Raw genomic sequence first — 20,140 nt, 5'->3', positions numbered from 1 at the left:
TCATTTATCTGCTGTTTGTGTTCACTGGTGAATTGTGAGACTGAGTGACTTGATGAAGGTCATACAGGAAGTCTATGGCAAAGGAGTAACCTGAACCTTGGCAGCTTCGGCAACTGTGCCTTTTAGCCTGGCACTGTGAGATTTACCCTCATAGTGTCTCCTCTTTGCTGTCTTGCAGGGAGTGCTTGAATCTTTCAGCTTTCAGTATTTCATGAACATAATTATCACCACAGTACAGATACAGGGTCTTTACCTCACTTGCTAGTCTCTCATACTCTTCCATCAACCTCTCATTTTCCTGATTCACAGCAAGCACCTTACAGATCCGGTTAGCTGCAGTCTCAGCCTGTAACACACAGTAAATAAACAGGACATATTCATAAACACGTTCTGAGAAAGGTGCAGGCTTGGAGAAAGAGAGAGAACACAGCTGCTGCAAATAAAAAATCACATTGCTTTATAGTTGACGATTTATGCTCTCAGTTTACTTAGATATTCATTTCCCCTCTTTCTGCAGTCATGGATTCCAATGGCCTGAATAAGGCACAGACCAGCACAGAAGTCACCTTGTTGTACAATGAAGCCTTATCATACAAGGGGGAATTTCACACAGCCTTTATAGTTGTCTACTAAATCTTTTCTTTTCCATGATGACTTAGGCAATTCTTAAAGATATCCTATTATTTCTTTTCAATCACACCAAAAAAGTATTACATTTGTTAGCCACACTGGAAAGACACCATTTGTGGTTCAGGAGTCTCAGACCACTCTATATCTGCACATTATATGTGCATATACCCTTGAGCATATATGCAGCTGAACCACTGACAGCAAATCTTTTCATGCCTCTTGACAAATTTATACGTGAAGGCATAGTGTAGCTCTGCCATATTTAAAATTCACATTAGTAGTTTGACATCACAGAGCTATCCTTCCATACAAATGTGACTCTGGAGTATAACTAATCAAATAAATATCTGTGTAGACTCCTGTGTTACAGAGTATTTGGAATTCCCCTTTGCATGAATAGCAAAACCTTCTTACCCAGAAGTGAGAGGATGCAACAGCATAGTTGTGCTGTGATAGGTGACCTACCAGACAGGAAAGGAAATTAAATCCTGAGGCTGGAGGAAAAATATCAACTACTATAAGGGTTCATTATTATTTTTTTTTCCACATAAGTTGGGTTGTAGGCTAGAAATGTACGAAGCAGAAGACTGGGAAATGACACACTTATAAGTGAGAATCCCATCCTGTATGACAGGTCTGCTGCTGATGTTCATGCCTTTTGTACTAGTACTTTGATCCACAAATAATTCTGTGGGCTTCAGTGGGAACAAGGGACAAATACTGTGTTGGATGTCTTCTGTGCCCTTCTGCATCTTTAGACATCTTTGAAAATCTAGCCCTAAATTACTACTCAACATGAGTAAGTCAAGAATAGTCCCAAATCTCCAAAAGTGAAACATTCTTTTATGCAGCAAATGTATAAGATGCTGTAGCAACAAGCAACAACTCCATTTCACAGTATCTTCAAATACAGTTTTTCTGAAAGAGTCTTTATAATCATCAAATAAAGACTCAAAATCACAAACAGGAATGTCCACTGGAATTAAAGAAGTTAACTTGCTACACAACATATAACTAAAACAAGTTCAAGAGTTGGTTAAAATCAAGTATTAGTGCTCAAGTAATACTTGCAACTGTTAATAAAAACCACATGGGACTAAATTAGTTTGGTTTTTTAATAAACTAGTGGAAATGTGAAACAACCAGTCAAAACCACAGCAACCTGAAGGGACAGTTGATTAATACCTGCTCTGCTCCAGCAAAAGCATGGTAGAAGCAGGACACATATGTCATGATAGCTCTCTCATCGGGTTTGGGAGTGTTCACAATATCTACAAGAGGGGGGAGAAATTGAAACAAAACAAAACAAAAAAAGAATCGAGGAGTAGAAAACAGGGTGAATAAATAAATGCACAATATCGTGTCATTCTGACTGTTTTCCTGTCCATAGCTCTGTATTCTAGAAACTCTACAAAGCTGTAACAAATTTAGTGTTAGATTGACAGGTGCTGACAGAATCAAATGTGTACTAAAAATTCAATGTAAGCTCTTAAAAAGAGAAATACTGTTTTTTTAATAGGCCTGATCCTGAAGTATTGTCACAGGGGGAATGACCTTAATTTTACCAGGTCTGTTTGCTTAAGAACTGGCATACACATGTCTAGTGACTTAGAATGTGGGGGGTTTTTCGACCAAGACGTAGGAAAGACAGACTACCTCTCAATCCGGAGAGATGTTCTCTGGAAGTTGCATGTGGATTAGTTATAACCTTAGCACTATGTATCAGTATTCTTTATATTACTAATACCTGAAGTATGTCCAACTCTGAACTGCCTTGCCTTTTAAAATTTTCCTTCTTTTCTTTAGGACATGATTCCAGATCTTGTCTGAGATGTCTGTGTATGTTTCTGTCTCTGTTTTGCATGGTAGCATCATTTTATCTTGCTCTTTGTACTTACCATTAATCATTTAACAATTTAAAAACAATCCTGAAAGCATAAGAGAAGGGTTTATTGTCTGAGCATGTGTTATGATGATTTTGACATCTGTGGCAGAAATAATATCCAGCAGAGAAGAAAGGTGGCATTCTGCTATTAAAATTGTATCTTCACTATGAGCTCATTTTCACCTTGCATTTTTAATGGTGCTTCAAATGAATGCACACGAGTTCAGATAAAGAGAATATTGTCCTCTATCCCATTCAGTAACCAGCTGTCAAAAGCCTACTGGATATTATTAGTAAATATACAGAAAGATGAGACAGAAAGGTTTGTTTCTATGGAACAAATGGATAGACTACTACTTGTTCTACTAAGACAGTGGCTCACAGAGAAAATCAGGCAGCAGGAAATGAGCTCATCTCTAAGATGCTGTTCTAGTAACTAGTGAGGAAAAGATCAGAAAAGGAAAAAATTGCTGAAAGAAACAAGACAGAAGGTGAAGGATGAGATCTGATCCATCTACAATCTCACCTTCTGAGCACCAGCAAATGCATGGTAGTAACAGGAAACATAAGTCATAATGGCTCTTTCATCAGGTCTGGCAGTGTTTACTACATCTGTGTAGAGAGAAGAGGGTTAACTGCTCAGAAATCCCCACAAGGTACTTCCACCTGATTATGCTGATGGTGCCACCTCAGTGCTGTAAGGATTCCAAATAAATACACCATTATTCAGGTTGCATCTGTTTACTGTTATCAGTGCAAAGCCACATAAGCTTTAGGAATCAGTAAATGTAAAAGATATAACTCTCCCTGAAATGGCAAAACATCTGAAGGCTGAGACTGTACAGAAGGGTATTGCTACCTTCTGGTTTGTGGAAGCTTCCAAGCAGATGGCATGGCTGGCAGATCTACTGGGTTCAGCTTCACTGCCACTCCAAAGCAACTTCATCTAAATCACTGGAATTATTCTAAGCACAGCCACTGACTGTCACAAAACAGAAATGCATAGTGTGTATCAGCACAGGGTCCCTATGGCTGACAGGGTATTGACATATATTGGAAACCCATAGAACTCCTACAGTCCAGAAATACATTTTGTGCTAAAAAATAGCTTGGACAGTAACAGTTTTGCAATCCTTGTGCCGGCCTGTCTTTTAGTTAATAGCATTTATCACAGGAGAGTTTGGCTTGACTGGCTGATAGCTTTGTCCCTATTATTGCAAGAAAGAGTGAAAATATGAAGTGGGTGCAATCAAAGTATGGGTACATGGATAAAAATGGACCTTTTCATTTCTTAACAGAGAAAAGGAGAAAAAGGTATGTTTACACCAATTATGGCTGAGTAATGACTGTTAGTGCAAGCTGCAAGGATTCCTGTCAGTGTAAGGAGTGGGACAATAATGACATGAAAAGACCCAGGAATGAGGTGGCAATTTCTAATGTTAACAGTGAGATTGCTAAATTCAGGAGCAATGTATTTACTGATTTTACATCTACATTACACAGCTGTGAACAAAACTTCACAAAGCTTCCACTGAGAGCACAGTGGAAGTAAAAAGAGTAAAAAGTGACAGCGAATATTTAGAGGGTATTAGAAGAAATATTATTTCATTTCCTCCTCCCCTGCCAAGAGGAGAATAGTAAGATAAGGGCTAGAATGTGCAGAAAATCTGGTGAAGAAAATAAAAGTTTTTTTACATTGACTATAAAGAGAAAAAAATGAAGAATGGAGAATGATAGTAAGAGGTCCTCAGTGGTAAGGAGGTAGAACTTCTCTGTTTATTCCTTGCACAATATTTCAGAGCAAATTAAGTGGTGCTTAAAACAGGAATTGCAATTCAAAAGATGAAAACAATTTGTTTTGCAGCATGAAAGTGAAACCAAGAACCCTCTTCAATGAAGAGGTTACAACCTAGATTTTCCAAAACATCCTGCCTAACTTTCCTACCAAAGACTTCAAGAGGAGTAGACACAGTCAGTTTGAGTGCTCTGGATAATTCCCAGGTCATCACTGCTCTACAGACAAGCCGCCAGAGCAGTCTCCATTCTTGGTGGAGAATGGTTTGAACTACTCTAGGCAAATGCCAGTATTTTGGCAGCATTTTTTTGCCTGGAGTACATAAGTTATGCTGAAGAAATTCAGGAAACTCTAAAGGTTATTGTAGACACACAAGCTCTTTGTTAAAACTATCACTGCAAAAAGTTTACAACTAAAATAAACCAAAAAATATGCTTCCCTCATCCTACCTCTCTTTCAGAGGAGGCATGGGTTAGTATATTTTGAAAGTTTTGTACTTCTATTTCTATTTCTGGCCATCTCACTTAAACATTTAAAAAAGTGAATATGCTTTATGCTGCTAACAGTTGTATTTCCCTTTATTAGAATTATATTTTCATTTTGTAAAGGCAAGGATTAACTTTTGATCCTGCATTTTACCTCAACTCTCATCACAGTGGGGCCATGTGCTGAGGTTAGGGTCCAATGTACTATTATAAATGCAAACAATAACAAACAGTAAGTAATGAGGCAAAAAGTGAGTGAAAGTATCTGATCATGGGGGGAACACGAAGGAAAATATTGTTTGAAATCAGTGCAGGTTGCTACAATATGATTCATGTGGAAGGAATGTTGACAACTTGCCAAATTAAAAAAAAAGAACAAAAGAAATCTTACTGTGTCCTTCTTATGAGAACAAAAACTTCAGTAAGATATAACTCACCTTCTGCATCCAGCATCTTTGGGATATCCAAGTGCTTTTCAGCAATTTCCATGGCAAGGTTGATATTTCCTATGGGGTCATCCTGCATTAAAGAAGAAAATACAATAAGTCAAAGGTAGAAGTTTTTCTCTGAAGCAAGACTACAGTAGGTACACTAAAACTTATTTGGTTTTTCCACACGGTAAATTAGAGTCATAACTATTGTTCTTCAAAAAGCAGAGTCTCGGTATAAGAACTTTTGGTCTATCTGTTGCTATACTTTCAAAAGCAAACTTTAATAAGCTGTTATCTACCACTAGGACTCTTCTGCAAATATATTCTGGAGGGGAACATAGATAACATATGTGGTGTACACTCATAATTCTGAATTAAGTACAGCAGCAATACATACAATAAAGGCCAGTAAAGCTCCAGCAGGCTAAACTAAACAATTCACCACAAAGTTAGTCCTGCCACTTTTATACCCACTACAGTGTATTACAGGGATATGAGTTCTACTGACTTCTCTTGGTCAAGTGCATGCATGAGAAGAAGCAAGCACAGACAGAATAGTTCTTCAGAAGGAGCAAAACTTGCCAGTTTTGGCTTGCACACAAAAGTCTGTAATGCCTCTAGAAACTGAATTTTAGAGCTGTGGAAATTCAAGCACTTTTTTTTTTTTTTTGAGATTTTGGGTTTTAAAGGAAAGAGAAAGGAAACAGAGAGCACAGTTCAGATAGACAGCACACATTTCATGTCTTCCACTACAGACAGTTGCTGACAATGGAAGAGTATGTCAGACTAGGGCTGCCATTAAGGTAGCTCTCCCATATCAGCTTGGAGGGGAAACACCCTATGTGAAACAGCAGTTCATGCCATTAATGTTATTATTATTTTCACATATTTGCAAACTGCTAAATGATCATAGCCGTTCTGAACAAAGCCTATGTCTACAGAGAGAAGCTGGGAAAACAGGACACAGAAAAGCAAAGTGAAAAATATAGTAAATCTAAGTGAGACCTATTGACTAGGTTAAAACACCTGGATTATGAATGAGTGATGAGTAGCTCCTATTTGTGGGCTAAGTCCATGAGTAAATAGTGCTCCACTGGTAAAGGATTTCTTTAAAATCACAGCAGCTTCTGAATAATTGGAGATCTCCATCACCCATCCTTTTAAACAAAACTACAAGCCACAGTAACTAAAAATCTCTGCTACAGCTAAAGAAATACCTGATCTAACTTGTCATAGTCAAGAAGACCAGGCCTGTGTCTATGGATAAGGGCGTTGAAAGCAAGGCCATCTTTCCAGCTACAAGTTCACACAAAACACATCGGTGAGAAAAGGAAAGGACAGCATGCAGGAGATAAGAAATCAAGAAACAAGACACCAAGACAGCTGTTAATGTAACCAAAATGAGCAGTCAATCAAACACAGCCAAGTCAGAAAAGCAAGATCTATTTTAGGATTTTTTTTCTGCATGTGCTTTACATGCCACAGCTCAGCCTCAGTTTGAAACCTGACCTGTTCTTATTTTGGAAACCTCAAAGAGAGAAAAAGTAATGTTGAAGCAGACTGCTTATGTTCTGTTCCTTTTTCTCAGCACTCATCTATGGGGTGGTTATACTGTGAAGTTCTTTAGTACTGTGTACCACTTTTCAAAGCACAAATTCAATCAAACTAACTTCTGTTTCTGTCCTGCATAATAAGCACATGTTCACAGAGACAGGTATCTTAGTCATTCCATTAGTCTGTTTATCTGTAGGAAAGGTTGCATATAGAATTTGAGAACAAGCTGGTATAGATGGATTATACTTTGCCCTGCAGTTCAGGTCTGCAGTTATCTTAACAGCTGCCTAAATTAAAACCTTATGTATTGAGTACTAAGTTCATTTAATTTTCAGCACTGCATGCCTTGGGGACGCTGGCATAAATTGAACCTATATAGAAAGCAGACTAAGTTTTAAAATAATTTCCCTTAATTCATTTATCTTTTCCTTCATAAAAGACTTGCTAATTACAGCTGATTCCACTAGTAAAATCGATTTGTAATGAAAGGGCATGGAATGGGAAATACAGCTGATGATTTACCAGTCTCTCTCATCAATGTAAAGTTGTACTCAACAGATTAAAACCATGATTAAGTTTTCTGTTGCACTGGTGTTTACACGAGACCTCGAGATGCATTCATTCCAGAGAGCAGAAAATGGTATGTATATCTTGAGAGCCAACATGAAACAGCAACATTCCACTTTCTTTCTAGGTTTTAGTCTTCAGCAGTAATACCAAAAAATTCTGACATTATTTCTTGTTCCTCATTCCTCTCTCTCAATCCTAAAGTGGCTGCTATCCTTCAGAAAACATGCATTTTGCCATGAGTAGCACAATATAATAAAATAGTTTTGCAATCCCCATGAGGTACTACCTAAGGAAATTAGGATATTACTTTTGTTTCCACTTGTCTGGAAGTATAGGTAAAAGTATAATATAAGAATCGGTGAATATTTTCTATATAAGACTAATAACTTACTGCATACTTCTAATTACCATGAGTAGTATTTGTTCTAGGGAATCTTATGATTAATCACCCTGTCATTGTTTACCGCTCTGCAACGTACAGTCATTTATACCAGACACAAAACAGGATAGACTGTACAATACAACCAGTGGTAAATGTATAATTCCAATGTATTTGATTTAACATCCACACTGGGCTGTGTAAAAGACCTCATCAACTGCCCAGCAGCTGAGGACCAGATTATTTGCAAGCAAATGCTGAAGTCATTGTAATGGGAAGAAAAAAAGGACACAAGCCAGTCAGGAGGTCCTCTCCCCCATGTCACTGGATTTTTTTGGAAGGACCTTAGAAAGTCAGTCAGAATTAGTATGCACTTCTCAGCCTGTCTTTTAGAAAACATGCTAAGCAAACCAGAAGCAAGCCAAATCACTGCAGGACAGCATGCTGTACCACCCAGACTGATGACCTTATTTAGCTTGGAGTAGTCAATAAGATCAGGTCGGTGTCTGTGGATAAGTGCACATAATCCAAGGCCATCTTTCCAGCTTTACAACAAAAAAATAAAATGGAAAAGCATTAGTTAATAACGTCATTTTACAGTTTGATCCTTGCTCAAGGCTTAAAATCAAGCAGGAATTCTGTCAAATCCTGACACTTATGTTCTGTCAACGCTCATCCCTCTGAGCTGGTCTGTACTCCTCTTACTGTAGTACACATCTTACTCTACAATTCATACACACTTAAGGACTCCATCTACTTTCTAGGCAGTGCCTATTTTTTGCAATAGTCCCTGACTTCAATTCCTTAACTCATATAGTGTTCTAGGATAGCTCAAGTGTTTAGCTCATTCATCAATGAAAGTGCATCATCTCTCATTACAATTACAGTGTATTTGTGAAAAAAATAAAAGAGCAAACCAGCAATTACTTGAGTCTGCTGAAGCAATTGGCTTCTTCGGTGTCAGTTATTTCTGAGAATTTTAATGGCACAACCATGTTGTGCTCATAGAAGTAAAAAGTCATAAATCAGCTTAGTTTATTTAAAACACTTCACAGGTATGAGAGCTTTGATCTGAGTTCTTACACTTCATCATGACTTCAGGCCTGCTACTTTTTGAGGCAAGAATAGGCAATGAATGGAGCTACACATAACATCTGTTTGGAAAGATTATGAGAGGTTCCTTTCAGCCAGAGGCAATTGTTCTGAAAGGCACTTTATGTAAACATTTTATGCAATCACAGGGACTGTGGGTTTGAGGTCTTGTTCTGTGCAGTAATTGTGTGTTCCCAAACACTTAAGACTGTTAAAATCCCTGTCACTGAAAAGCCTTGGTAGGCCCTTCAAATAACAGAACCATTTCCAACAAAAATATAAGACAATCAAATAGAATATACCTACATTGTATAATATATAATCATCCAGAAGGTAAAACTGAATCAAACTGAACACCAAGCTAAGAAATCTACTTTTTTTTTCTCAAAAGGCATAGGCTAAAATGATCTGGACATCCCACTGGAAAGTAGTCCTCTATGAGCTGATCCACCCAAACATTAATCAAGGTAGTTTTGTTCAAGATGTTTTCCCCATACCATGTATCAGAGCAGTATATGTACATATACACACTAGGATTCTGATACTGTAATGTACAGTACAGCCTGGGTCCATATAAAGCTCTACTGAAATATACCACTGTATATTCTAGGAAAGTAACACATAACAAATTTCAGATCTCTGAAAGGCAATACAGGGACTCTAAATCAAACAGATTCTTTTTATCTGGGAATGCATGCAGGAACTGTATCTTCTCTGTCACTGCACATGCTTTAGGTACTGCACATTAAGTATTAATTCAAAACACCAAAACACTAATACAGAACTCTTGTTTTGAATACTCTAAGGATTTTGTGGAAGGAAAGATCACATGGATAAACAGTGCAAATGGCAAGTCATGTAGTTTAATGAGGTAGGTCACTGGCACAGCTTTAGGAACCAGCCCAGTGAAATCCCCAAACCAGGCAGCCTGTACATGGCCTGGAACTCCCATTCCAGCCCTTAATGAAAACACAGAAACAAAAAGCTGGAGCTTCACTAAATTTTCCAGCTTAGATAATGATCCTATTCTGAAAATGAATGTGTTTAAAGTGCTGCTGTTGTGTATGTACTAAGTGCATTTTTTGCATTACAAAATAATAAAGACTGATTCATCATAATGAAATATTTGCATGCTCAGCAATACATTTAGAATGTATTTTTGCCAGAACAGTGTCTCTGTGGCTCTCTACAGTGGCTCTCATTTGAAAGCAGTCAGCTGCCACTATGCTGCAGTACTCAGCAATTCCCCTAGACTAAGGACCTCTAGTAATGTAATATGGTCATTCTGTATGTAGCAGGAATTTTCATCTTTTAAATAGCAACTATGGAAGTCATAGTGAATAATGCCAAAGGCTAACCAAAATAAGACTCTGAAGACAGAGCATGAGAATTTGAAAAAAGTATAGTTAACAGCAAAAAGCAAAATTTTCCTGACAAATATATAACTGTGGGAAAAATTTGACGTAAAATTTTTTATATTGCTTCTACCTTTGAAATAATGGAAGTTTACCTAAGATGGAAGTTCTGAATGTTCACATTTCTGTAAGGAGCAGTTTTTCTTTGACACCACAGCAGCAGCCCTTCTTTGGCAGAGGTCTCTGTAAAAGACACAAGGGAGTGAAAAAAAAAGAAAAATGTAAAAAGTGCTCAAGCAATTAATTTCTTGTCATCTTAAATGCAGTCAGTCACCTGAAACTGATTGGATAAACCAACATTCAATCCTAAAGGATACTCATATAAACAGACCTCTGGGGCTCCATTAGAACATTAGCTCAGACCAGAGCCTCAGCCTGCACAAAAATTCTGGGATATTAGAAGCCTAAGGAATTAGATTGGTTGGACAGCAGCTGTATATTTGGAATATACAGAAATACCCAATACAAATATAATACAACTAGACATAATTGGTGTCTACATGAAATATGCCTGTAGTCTCAGTCCATTTGCTTGCAGGGAGGTATAAGTGCTGAAGAAATACCTCATTATCTGAACCCTATGGGCATCAGAATGCATTAAAAAAGGCCAGAAATTATTAAATAGACCATTAGGTCCTCATTTAATGACTCACAAATTATGGGCAGGACAGTATGCAGAGCTTGCATTGATTCTGCTTTTGTTGAAAATTGAGATTAGTTTCTACAGCTCTAGACTTTTCACAGCATAGACTTGATTTAAAAAGTACTGTAACTACAAAATCCTTTTTGGAGCCAGTTACCAAGTGAAAAAAAGTTCTGAAGCAGTGTAGGGGGGGAAGTGATAGAAGATGTATATAATCATAAAACGTTTCTTTGTAAAGAATGTGAGAAATGGACAGGACTACAAAAGTATGTTGAAAATAGGACCGACCGCAAACAGTACTGCACAGTTTCAGGCCACTGAAGCTCAGAAACATAGGCATGTTTCAATCTCTGTAACTGAGAAACATGATCAGACATTCTTCATTTAGAAAGCTGCTTTGAGGTCTCTGTCAGGATGAGAAGAGTAATTAATTTTTCCCTCCAGAAATTATTTTTGCCACCAGGTAGAGCACTTGCAGTATCATATTCTGTGAAAAAAAAAACTTTTAAAACACTCCCCTCACTTGTGCACAATTCATATAAAAATGTCTTTAAAAGAAATTCCTTCATTGTGTAAGATGATTTCATTACTATTACCTTCCACTGAAATATCCTGAATAGCAAAGCGAAGGATGATAGTCCAGATCATACCCAGTGTCATTTTCACATTGCCGTCCACGATTTCTAAGGTGGAAAATAGATATAGTAGTAGTATTTAGAATGTATTTTCAATTTTGTCTTATTTTAATCATATATTTCTACAAATAATATATTGTATCTAATAAATTAATAATATTTCTACCACAATTTGTTATCTACACAGAGTTCAACTGGGTTCATTTTTCAACAAGCTTGTGCTTGTGCTACACTGGCAATAGGACTGAAGATTACTGAGGTTAAGGTCACTTCAGCCCTTCCAGGCTTCTCTTCAGGTAGTTGTAACAGGCTGACTTTTTATAGAGAGCATGAGGGGAAATATGGAAAGTTTGAACAATATCAGCCTTTCTGTTTTCAAAGACAAAGAAACTGAAAAATACGGTCTTACCCCAAATTCTAAGAAACTACAGGACATTGTAAAAAAATCCAGTGCTATTTTTATAATAAAATGGTACTCAGAAATTCCCCTCTACTACTTAGATATGTTTGAGAATTTCCTATAGTGCCAGCACAGACTAGGTATGGAGAATAGCTCAAGAGACACAGCACCTCCTGAGACTAAGCAGATTCCTGCCAAGCTGTTCAGAAACACAAGGTTGTAATGTCTTTCAGCTCTGATGCATACACACATTTATGTAGCTTTAATATAAATGGGATTGTTTACCTCTGGTGTCTCAATTAGTTTTAAAACTGCTTGAGACTCTCTGTAACACAGGGCACTCAGAAGGTGCATTCTCCAACCCTTCTCACCTGTACAAGGGAATCCCTGCCACCAGCCAGGTCAGAATCCAGTGCTCCTACATTGTAAGTGATATCACTTAAACTTCTCAATGCCAAAAAATGTACTGCCAGACCACTTGAGTGCAGTGGTAATGTTAAATCAGTCTGGAAAGCAACTCAGGAGACTCAGAAAAACATAGTGAGACTATAAGGATGGTCCAGCACTAGAGAGGGAGGAGGTAGGACAATGAGAGGTGGGAACTGCAGACTGACTTTCCAGTCACACCTCACACCAAAAGAGCAGTGGAGCAGGGAAGGCACCAGCTGCTCCCCTACTTGACAGTCACCTCCAGCCTTTCTTAAAAAGTGGAACAGCTGTGGCTGCCTGAGGGCCCACTGGTGTTCTGGGGAAGGAGCAGGAAGAACTTGCAGCAGGAGGAATTTAACATCAAATGCCAATAGAAGTACCAGCAGAAAATGCAGACGCTCTGCTACTTAAAAGTTGCCTGAATCCAGAGGCAACTTTTACAGAACAAAGCAGCTGCTGTCTCCAAGACTTGAGACACATGTTAAATTGCAGCAGGACGTGGTACAAGCTGTCATTTGAACCTATGGAATTAACAGATGTGATAGGAGATATGTCACCCATGACTAGTCTATGCTTACATTGTTAGTGTGATAATTCAAGTTTATATACGAATTGCAATTATCCGCTTGCCCCTTTGGATCCTACACTAATATTGCAGAATTCTTGCCTCACTCTGCCTGCTGTCTATGCATTATGATTACATTATTGCCCTGAAAGACCTCAGGTCTCTTCATATCTCAAAACTAAACTCTTTCAGACAAAAAAACCCAACCCAAATGGCAATGAGGGCATGTAGCTACTTCTCCTTCCTCCCTCCTCCTTGGCCAAGTACTTCACTATATTTTGATCAGATGTGTGATATGTAAAGACAAATTTCTTCACATGTAAAATAAATGAATTTAAATACTCAGGAGACATTGCTGATTGTCAGGCAATCAATTTCTGGATTTGCATAATCACTACATCGTTGTTTTGATTTACATATCTCTATGTACACACTGGCAGAATGAAAGAGCAAGAGAGAGAATTTTCTATGTTGTGCCTCAGGAGAATTTTCAAGTGATTTGCCAGCTTTGGTTTCTCATTATCTATGCAGGCATAAAATACAAAACAGACTCCCGTAAAAGACAAGGAAGAAAACCAAAGTTGCTAAAAAGTTGAAAGCATCAATGATAAAAAAGTACTGATTCATTCCTATCATTTTGTTCTACACGTCAACAGAAGTCTTCATTCACTCCTTCACACTGCCTGTTTGCCCTGGGAGGAATATAGTTCCTACACCTCACAAAAACAAAGTTACAACTTTCCGGGGATGAAGACAGGAAAGGAGAAAAAGGAAAGGGAATGGGAAACAATAAAAACTGTCTAGGGGAAAAGTTAAGCAAAGCAGTATGGCAGTCCTGGAGGAAAGGGATACTATCTAGAGAGACCCTGACACACTTGAGAGGTGGGCTGATGACAACCTCATGAAGGTCAACAACTGGGTTGTGGCAATCCCAGGCACAGCTACAGGTTGGGTGGAGAAGTAATTGAGACCAGCAATGAGGAGAGAGACTTGGGCGTGATGATGGATAAGGAGCTCACCATGAGCCAGCAGTGTGTGCTTGCAGTCCAGAAAGCCAACTGAACTCTGGGCTGCATCAAAAGGAGTGTGGCCAGCAAGGTGATTCTCCCCTTCTACTCTGCTCTTATGACACCCTACCTTGAATACTGCATGTAGTTCTGGTGCCCTCAGCATAAGAAGGACGTGGAACTGTTGGAGCAAGTCCAGAGGAGGCCACAAGGCTGATAAGAGGACTGGAGCACCTCCCCTATGAAGACAGGATGAGGAAGTTGGGGCTGTTCAGCCTGAAGAAGAGAAGGTTGCATGGAGACCTCGTAACAGCCTTCTAGTATCTTAAGGGGCTACAGGGGAGCCGAAGAGGGACTCATTGTCAAGAACTGCAGTGATAGGACAAGGGATAATGGATTCAAATTAGAGGGGAAATTTAGGTTAGATACTAGGAAAAAGTTTTTTATTGTGAGAGTGGTTAGACACTGGCACAAGTTGCCCAGGGAGGTAGTGGATGCCCCAACCCTGGCAGTGTTCAAAGTCAGGTTGGATACAGCCTTGAGCAACCTGGTGTAGCGGGAGGTGTCCCTGCCCATGGCACAGGGGGTTGGGACAAGATGATCTATAAGGTCCATTCCAACCCCTTAACATTCTATGATTCTATAATAATTTCTCAAAGATTTCATTTTCCTTTTTTTTCAAATTCTGCTATGGGTTTTTGGTTTTTTTAGGATTTTTTTATTCAACCTTCTTGTAGCAGATTCACAGATCATTTTGTCTTTTAACATTTTTCACACTCCCCAGAAAAGCAATACAGATGCGTTTCCAATTAACAGGATACTTATCTTTTTGTTGTTCTCAATATCTAGTTGATTTCATTCAGGATGCAATTACCTTGCAAATGGAATTCTACGCTTTTCTAAAACTCAAGGGAAAACTTCTAACTACTGGACTTTGAATGGCTCATAAGGACTATTTGCACAGTTTTTCTTTACCTTCTTGACTCTCTAGTCTCATTTCATGACCAGTGGAGAGAAAAACTCTTCTACAAGACAGATTGGAGTAGGTAAATTTGGCTTCTGCTCAGAATCACAGTTAAAGGTGATCAGCTTTCTCTTCTCCAAAGACTGGCCAAAGAAGTCAAGCTCAGACTAATAATGATGACTTTAAAGAATATTCCTGTCCCCTTAAAATACTAAGTTTATCTTTGTACTGATGTCCCACAGGAATCACAGTTTAGTCTTTGTTTTGAGACTCCATTTTAAATGCCAGTTGTTCCCCTTGGGCCTACATGCTCTTCACCATCCAGCATGTCAGATAATAGAACATGATCTTCAGCAGATTTAAATACAAAACTTTCATGCTTTGGAAATTAAAAAGTATTCCAAGCATCCATGTAACTCAAAGAATGCCAAAACAGATGGGTGCAGGCAAGCCCACATGCCCCATGCTCACACAGTGGCAGTGAGTTAAGGGGTTATGGACTTTGATAACAATACAAGGCTAAGGAGACTGTGCTGTGCCTCTTTGCTGGCATTCACTCCTACCAACTATAACTACTGCCCTGTTGAAAAATGAAAAATAAAATAAAATTAAAGAGGTGAAGTATGTTTTAAAACCAGATCAGATTGCTGATCCAGTCTCCAGCATAGCTACAGCAACAGTTGTCAGCCCAAGTGACAGGGCAGGGCTGTGCAGTGTGGGAGCAAGTATGCAGGACCAGAGGGCACAGGGGCTCTTTAAAAACATACTGGTGCCAGAGGTCCCACACTGTGAAACCATACCCTGTCAGATGTGATATTGCATGCTGCATCAGCACCACACTGTGCCTGCGATAACAAATTTAGTAGAAGGCATGTAGCAAACTTAACTGGGCACTAAGCAGAGTGTCAGAGCTGGCTTTCTGTTCAGCCTGTTTAGAGTAGGAGTGGAAGGCACATGAATCTATCTGCTCCCACCCACATGGATGTAATCTAACGTGGGCATCAAGCCATACTTGACATAGTGCAATGTCTTACAATGACAGGTTCCTCTCCGCATCTAAGCCATGACAGTTGCAGTGGATTTTTGTCCCATGCTTCCATTCAGGAATTTAAAATGTTTTGGTTTGGTTTTTGGTTTTTTAATGCTAACAAATTAATTTTTGCTTCTAATCCCTCCATTTTACAGATTGAGAATTCCAGAAACAGGGAATAAAAGCCAAAAAACATCACCTTAATCTCTTGGGTTACTAGCTATGGCCTGCTGTTACATGCAGGAATAAATACTGAGTGCATGGACAGTCACCTTGCAGCAAGTCTCTGAAAAGTTAGAAGAGGCTACTGCCCCTTGTTCCTGCCTCTCTCCCAAAGGGAATTATCACATAGCACCTAAATAACAGAGCATCTAAATTCATGCCAGTTGCTGCCAAGGAGAACAGTAAGGTTGGTTTAAATGTTCTCAATGTCTGATCTGAGCTATCCCAGATGCTTTGCCTTAAGGTGATACAGAAAGTGCTCAAGTGCTGCTCCCTGGCCTGAGCACCCTGGTAGTAATGAGCAGCAATAAGCAGGGCAAAGTGAGGGAGATGGGAATGCAGATGACTGGCTTGCTCCTTTCAAGAGCAAATATAAGCTGATCTATTTTGTTTAAAATATTCCAGCCTTGTGCAAACTGTGATCAGAGAGAACAAGCATCCTGTCAGCAAGATACTCCTTTTGCTACACTCTTGGTATTGGTCAGGAAGCCTCAGAGTCCCCAGCCTGACATGACAGAAATTATCATTCATTTGCTTCATGCTCTGTACTCTCAGTATTTCTGCACCAGCTATCAAACAGGCTTCTGTATTCTTCATTTTCAGTTCACACATAAATTGTCTCTTCAGTACCCTCTGCTGTCTATTCAATGCCATGTCACTCTCAGAAGAACCTTAACTGCAGAGGTTTAAGGTAGCAGCAAATTTTTCCAGCCCATTTCATTTAGCTGAGCAAAGGGCCCAGTGCCCCAACTGTCTGTACAGTCACAGAGGGACATGCCTGTATGTGGAGGGAGCCAGGCACCTCTGAAATGCAGTAGAGATCCTCTGAGCTATGAAGTGCCTTTGGGAATTTCCCATTTCTCTCCACTGATGATATATTCCCCCAAAGAGGCCTCTGTTATGTGCCTAAAGACAGACAGTAAGGACTTGGACTCAGGTCACCCAGTTCATCTCAAATAAATAAGGGTGAGTTCACATAAATGCTTTGCCCAGAGAACCCATTTTTTTGTATTTTTGAGTTCTAGATCTAGAAATTGAACACATTTGATGAAAAATACTTGAGGAACCAAGTGGGCTAGGTCAAACCATTGTGGAATCAATGGATACTGACAGATCTCTCCATTACGTCTACAGATACCTCTATCCCACATAATGAATCTTCTGTTCCAGCCACAATTACACTAAACTCCCTGAGATCAAGATTTGGAAGCCAGAATAAGGATATCTATCAGCCTGGAGAAATCAAGAAACAGGAAGAAGAGGCTCATAAATCAATCTAGAAAGACCTAGCAACATGGATAGAATACAGAAGAGTTTCTCATCATGATACTGAGGTTACAGCCAAAATTTTGCTCTAAGGATATGTTAGAGGCTGTCCTCAGAAAGAACATCATTGAGCCTATGGAATCAAAAATAGTTGGATATCATGCTAGACACATCATTCTTTGTATGGTATTGGCTATGTAAAGCATTCAAGTATCTCCAAGGATCATCTAGTTCTGGACAGACCTTTGTCCCTGTTAAAAAATCTGTTGAATCTCTAGGGAAGCAGAGGTTTACCTGCAGTGAGAACCTGCCTTCTTTAGCTTAGTCGACATATATCAGCATCTAGCTAGCCAACCACATGTTTGTATTTTGCTATCTGAACAACAGAACAATAAAAAAGTAATAACTTTAGTAAATAGCATCCTGCTCCACTTTCTTCATATGTTCATTCTCTCCCCAGCTACCATAGTTTCTTTTGATCACTCCCTTAACTCTACATCTAAATTCTAGAAACACAGCTGCAGTCTCATAATAAAATGGGAGTAGGTCCCAGTCACTCGGTAGTGATGTCAGCCTTTGTCTTGTCTGAATAACACTTCCTAAAGGTAAAAAATTATCCCAGATTAGATAGAGCACACCCTAGAATCCAACCTGATTTCTAAAGGAGTTCCTTATTTTTATTAATGTATAGGAAAAACATTGTATAGGAATGTCCTAATGTATAGGAAAGTTCTGAAGGAAAAAAACCATTATCTGAACACCTACTGAAACACAGACAATCCAATTTTACCTTGGAGATAAACTAATCTTAGAGCCCATTTTTACCCCTATCCCTCTCCTGTTGTCCACAAATTGCCACCTCTTGTCCTTTCACAGGTATAGGTCAGTAATCAACATTAAGGGATTATTGAGGCACCCATGTATAGAGAACAGTCCACGTAATGTGGCCAAGAGTCTCCGTCAGACTTCTTTGCAATGTGAGAGCCTAGGATCTATGTAAGGTGGACTGTCAAGCTCTGTCACATACCTTCTGCACCAATTGACACAAGTTTCACTCCTTTGCTGGCAATATAATCCAGAGCTTTGTTGACATTAGCAATTTTATGGAAGCGCATCTTCCCTCGGTCTGGTTTCGGTAGTCTCTCTCCTGCAGAACAATAAATTTAATGTGTTTATTGTTATAGACACCTTGCTACAGACACACAAGTGATTAGAAATCAAGACTGAATGCGCCCTGAATGCTGTCTAAAAGTTTGCAGCTATTTTAACGGGTATATTTCTGTAAAAATGTCAAATGTATGTCAAAATGTCAAATTTTCAGGGTTTGAACAAACCCTGAAAATTTAAAGGTTGAAGCATCTGTCTTAGGACTTTCTGACATAGTAGCAAAATTAGAGCAGCATTTCTATGCTTGCCCTAAATATGTGCATGCTTCCTACTACTCAACTTCTGGTTCATTGCTACTGTCTGTGTTAGAGTAGTCAAATATTAAGAAGGCAGAATGTTCTCAGGGCTCATCATCCTTACCTGCCTGACTACCAAGAGAGGCTGGACTCTATCCAGGAGACCAGCAATAGCATCCTTCCACATCTGGCCAAGAACAATGGCTTTTAAAAACCTCACCCAGCACAGCAGAGCAGCTCATTTCAGAGCACAGGCTGATGTGTTTGAACAAACTTATCTATTCAAATGATCACACAGAAGAAAAATTTCTGATAATTTGACCTCCTTTACATGAAGAGGGATCATTTGAAAATCTTCTTTCTGCACTGAATCTCCAGCAAAAATGTAAACTATCTTTTCCATAAAGACATGTTAAAAATCTTTTGCCCTTTTTCACCTTTACTGTGTGTCTAACTTGAGCTATTTGCTTCCCATTCAGGGGCATTCTGTACCGTGGGGACTGCCTCTCTGAATAACACATAACAAAGGTGACATAGTGAGTTTACATCAGCCAAAAAAAGTTCTTGGATGTTCCACTCCTCTGAAAAATGTGACCTTATATTGTGACTAAATACTGATGTAGTTTTGCTTTCAGCACTCGCTTTTGAAAGCATTGGTCTATTCAAAACAGTCATTAAAAGCAAAGCAAGATTTTTATACTAAAAGCAGAATAAAATGAATTTGTAACTGAAGTGTAAAGGCTTTTCAATTGTTAGGGGCTAAGACAAGGTACTCATTGTTTTCAGTTTGTCCAACAACATTGTGATGTCAATGATACCCCAATATACCGTGATAGCCACAAACACAAAACAGAACATTTTGGAGACAGGGGACAAGCAGAGCTTATTTTACCTCCCTTTTGCTTTACAATGTGTTTGATTTCTCACTTTTCAGTCTGTTTAGAGTTTGTGTTCACTGCTTTGAATTGTTAAAAATTTTTGTTCTTTTAAGAGCGTTTCAGTTAACATACGGTAAATACATAGAAAACTTCATTTTAGCCAACCTGAGATAACTTCCAAGAGGAGCATCAGTTTGAGGCCATTTCTGAAGTCCTCCTCAATGTTCTCAATCTGTGTGCCTGCTTTCCTGAGGTGGGAATTGCACCAGGCTGTAAACGTCTGTAACAGTAATTAAAAAAGCAACTTATCAACAAGGCATTTTCCCAGAAAGCTGCTAAGCCATCAGAGTAAATACTGCATCTGAGATTTCCACTACTGGCTCAGAAATTTGTATGTGCAACTCCCATTCATTTTATACATATCACTGAGTTGAAATTTGTTATTCCAGATATTATGAAGAT

General features: G+C 38.9%; 1 protein-coding gene across 1 annotated transcript in view; it reads right to left on the bottom strand.

Annotated features, from left to right (window-relative positions):
- Positions 1 to 19,868, bottom strand: part of ACTN2 (actinin, alpha 2) — a 45,513-nt gene extending 25,645 nt beyond the window's left edge. The window contains exons 1-10 of the mRNA XM_009084667.1: positions 19,844 to 19,868; positions 18,425 to 18,544; positions 11,476 to 11,562; positions 10,332 to 10,419; positions 8,196 to 8,274; positions 5,233 to 5,314; positions 3,042 to 3,127; positions 2,873 to 2,951; positions 1,816 to 1,901; positions 254 to 346 (exon numbers count right to left, since the gene is read on the bottom strand). Coding sequence (XP_009082915.1) covers positions 254 to 346; positions 1,816 to 1,901; positions 2,873 to 2,951; positions 3,042 to 3,127; positions 5,233 to 5,314; positions 8,196 to 8,274; positions 10,332 to 10,419; positions 11,476 to 11,562; positions 18,425 to 18,544; positions 19,844 to 19,868 — 825 coding nt within the window. The remainder of the gene's footprint in view (positions 1 to 253; positions 347 to 1,815; positions 1,902 to 2,872; positions 2,952 to 3,041; positions 3,128 to 5,232; positions 5,315 to 8,195; positions 8,275 to 10,331; positions 10,420 to 11,475; positions 11,563 to 18,424; positions 18,545 to 19,843) is intronic.
- Between the last annotated feature and the right edge of the window lie 272 nt (positions 19,869 to 20,140).

This window comes from Acanthisitta chloris, unplaced genomic scaffold (genome assembly GCF_000695815.1).
Source record: "Acanthisitta chloris isolate BGI_N310 unplaced genomic scaffold, ASM69581v1 scaffold321, whole genome shotgun sequence".
Taxonomy (NCBI): domain Eukaryota; kingdom Metazoa; phylum Chordata; class Aves; order Passeriformes; family Acanthisittidae; genus Acanthisitta; species Acanthisitta chloris.
This window is presented reverse-complemented; position numbering and strand designations above follow the sequence as displayed.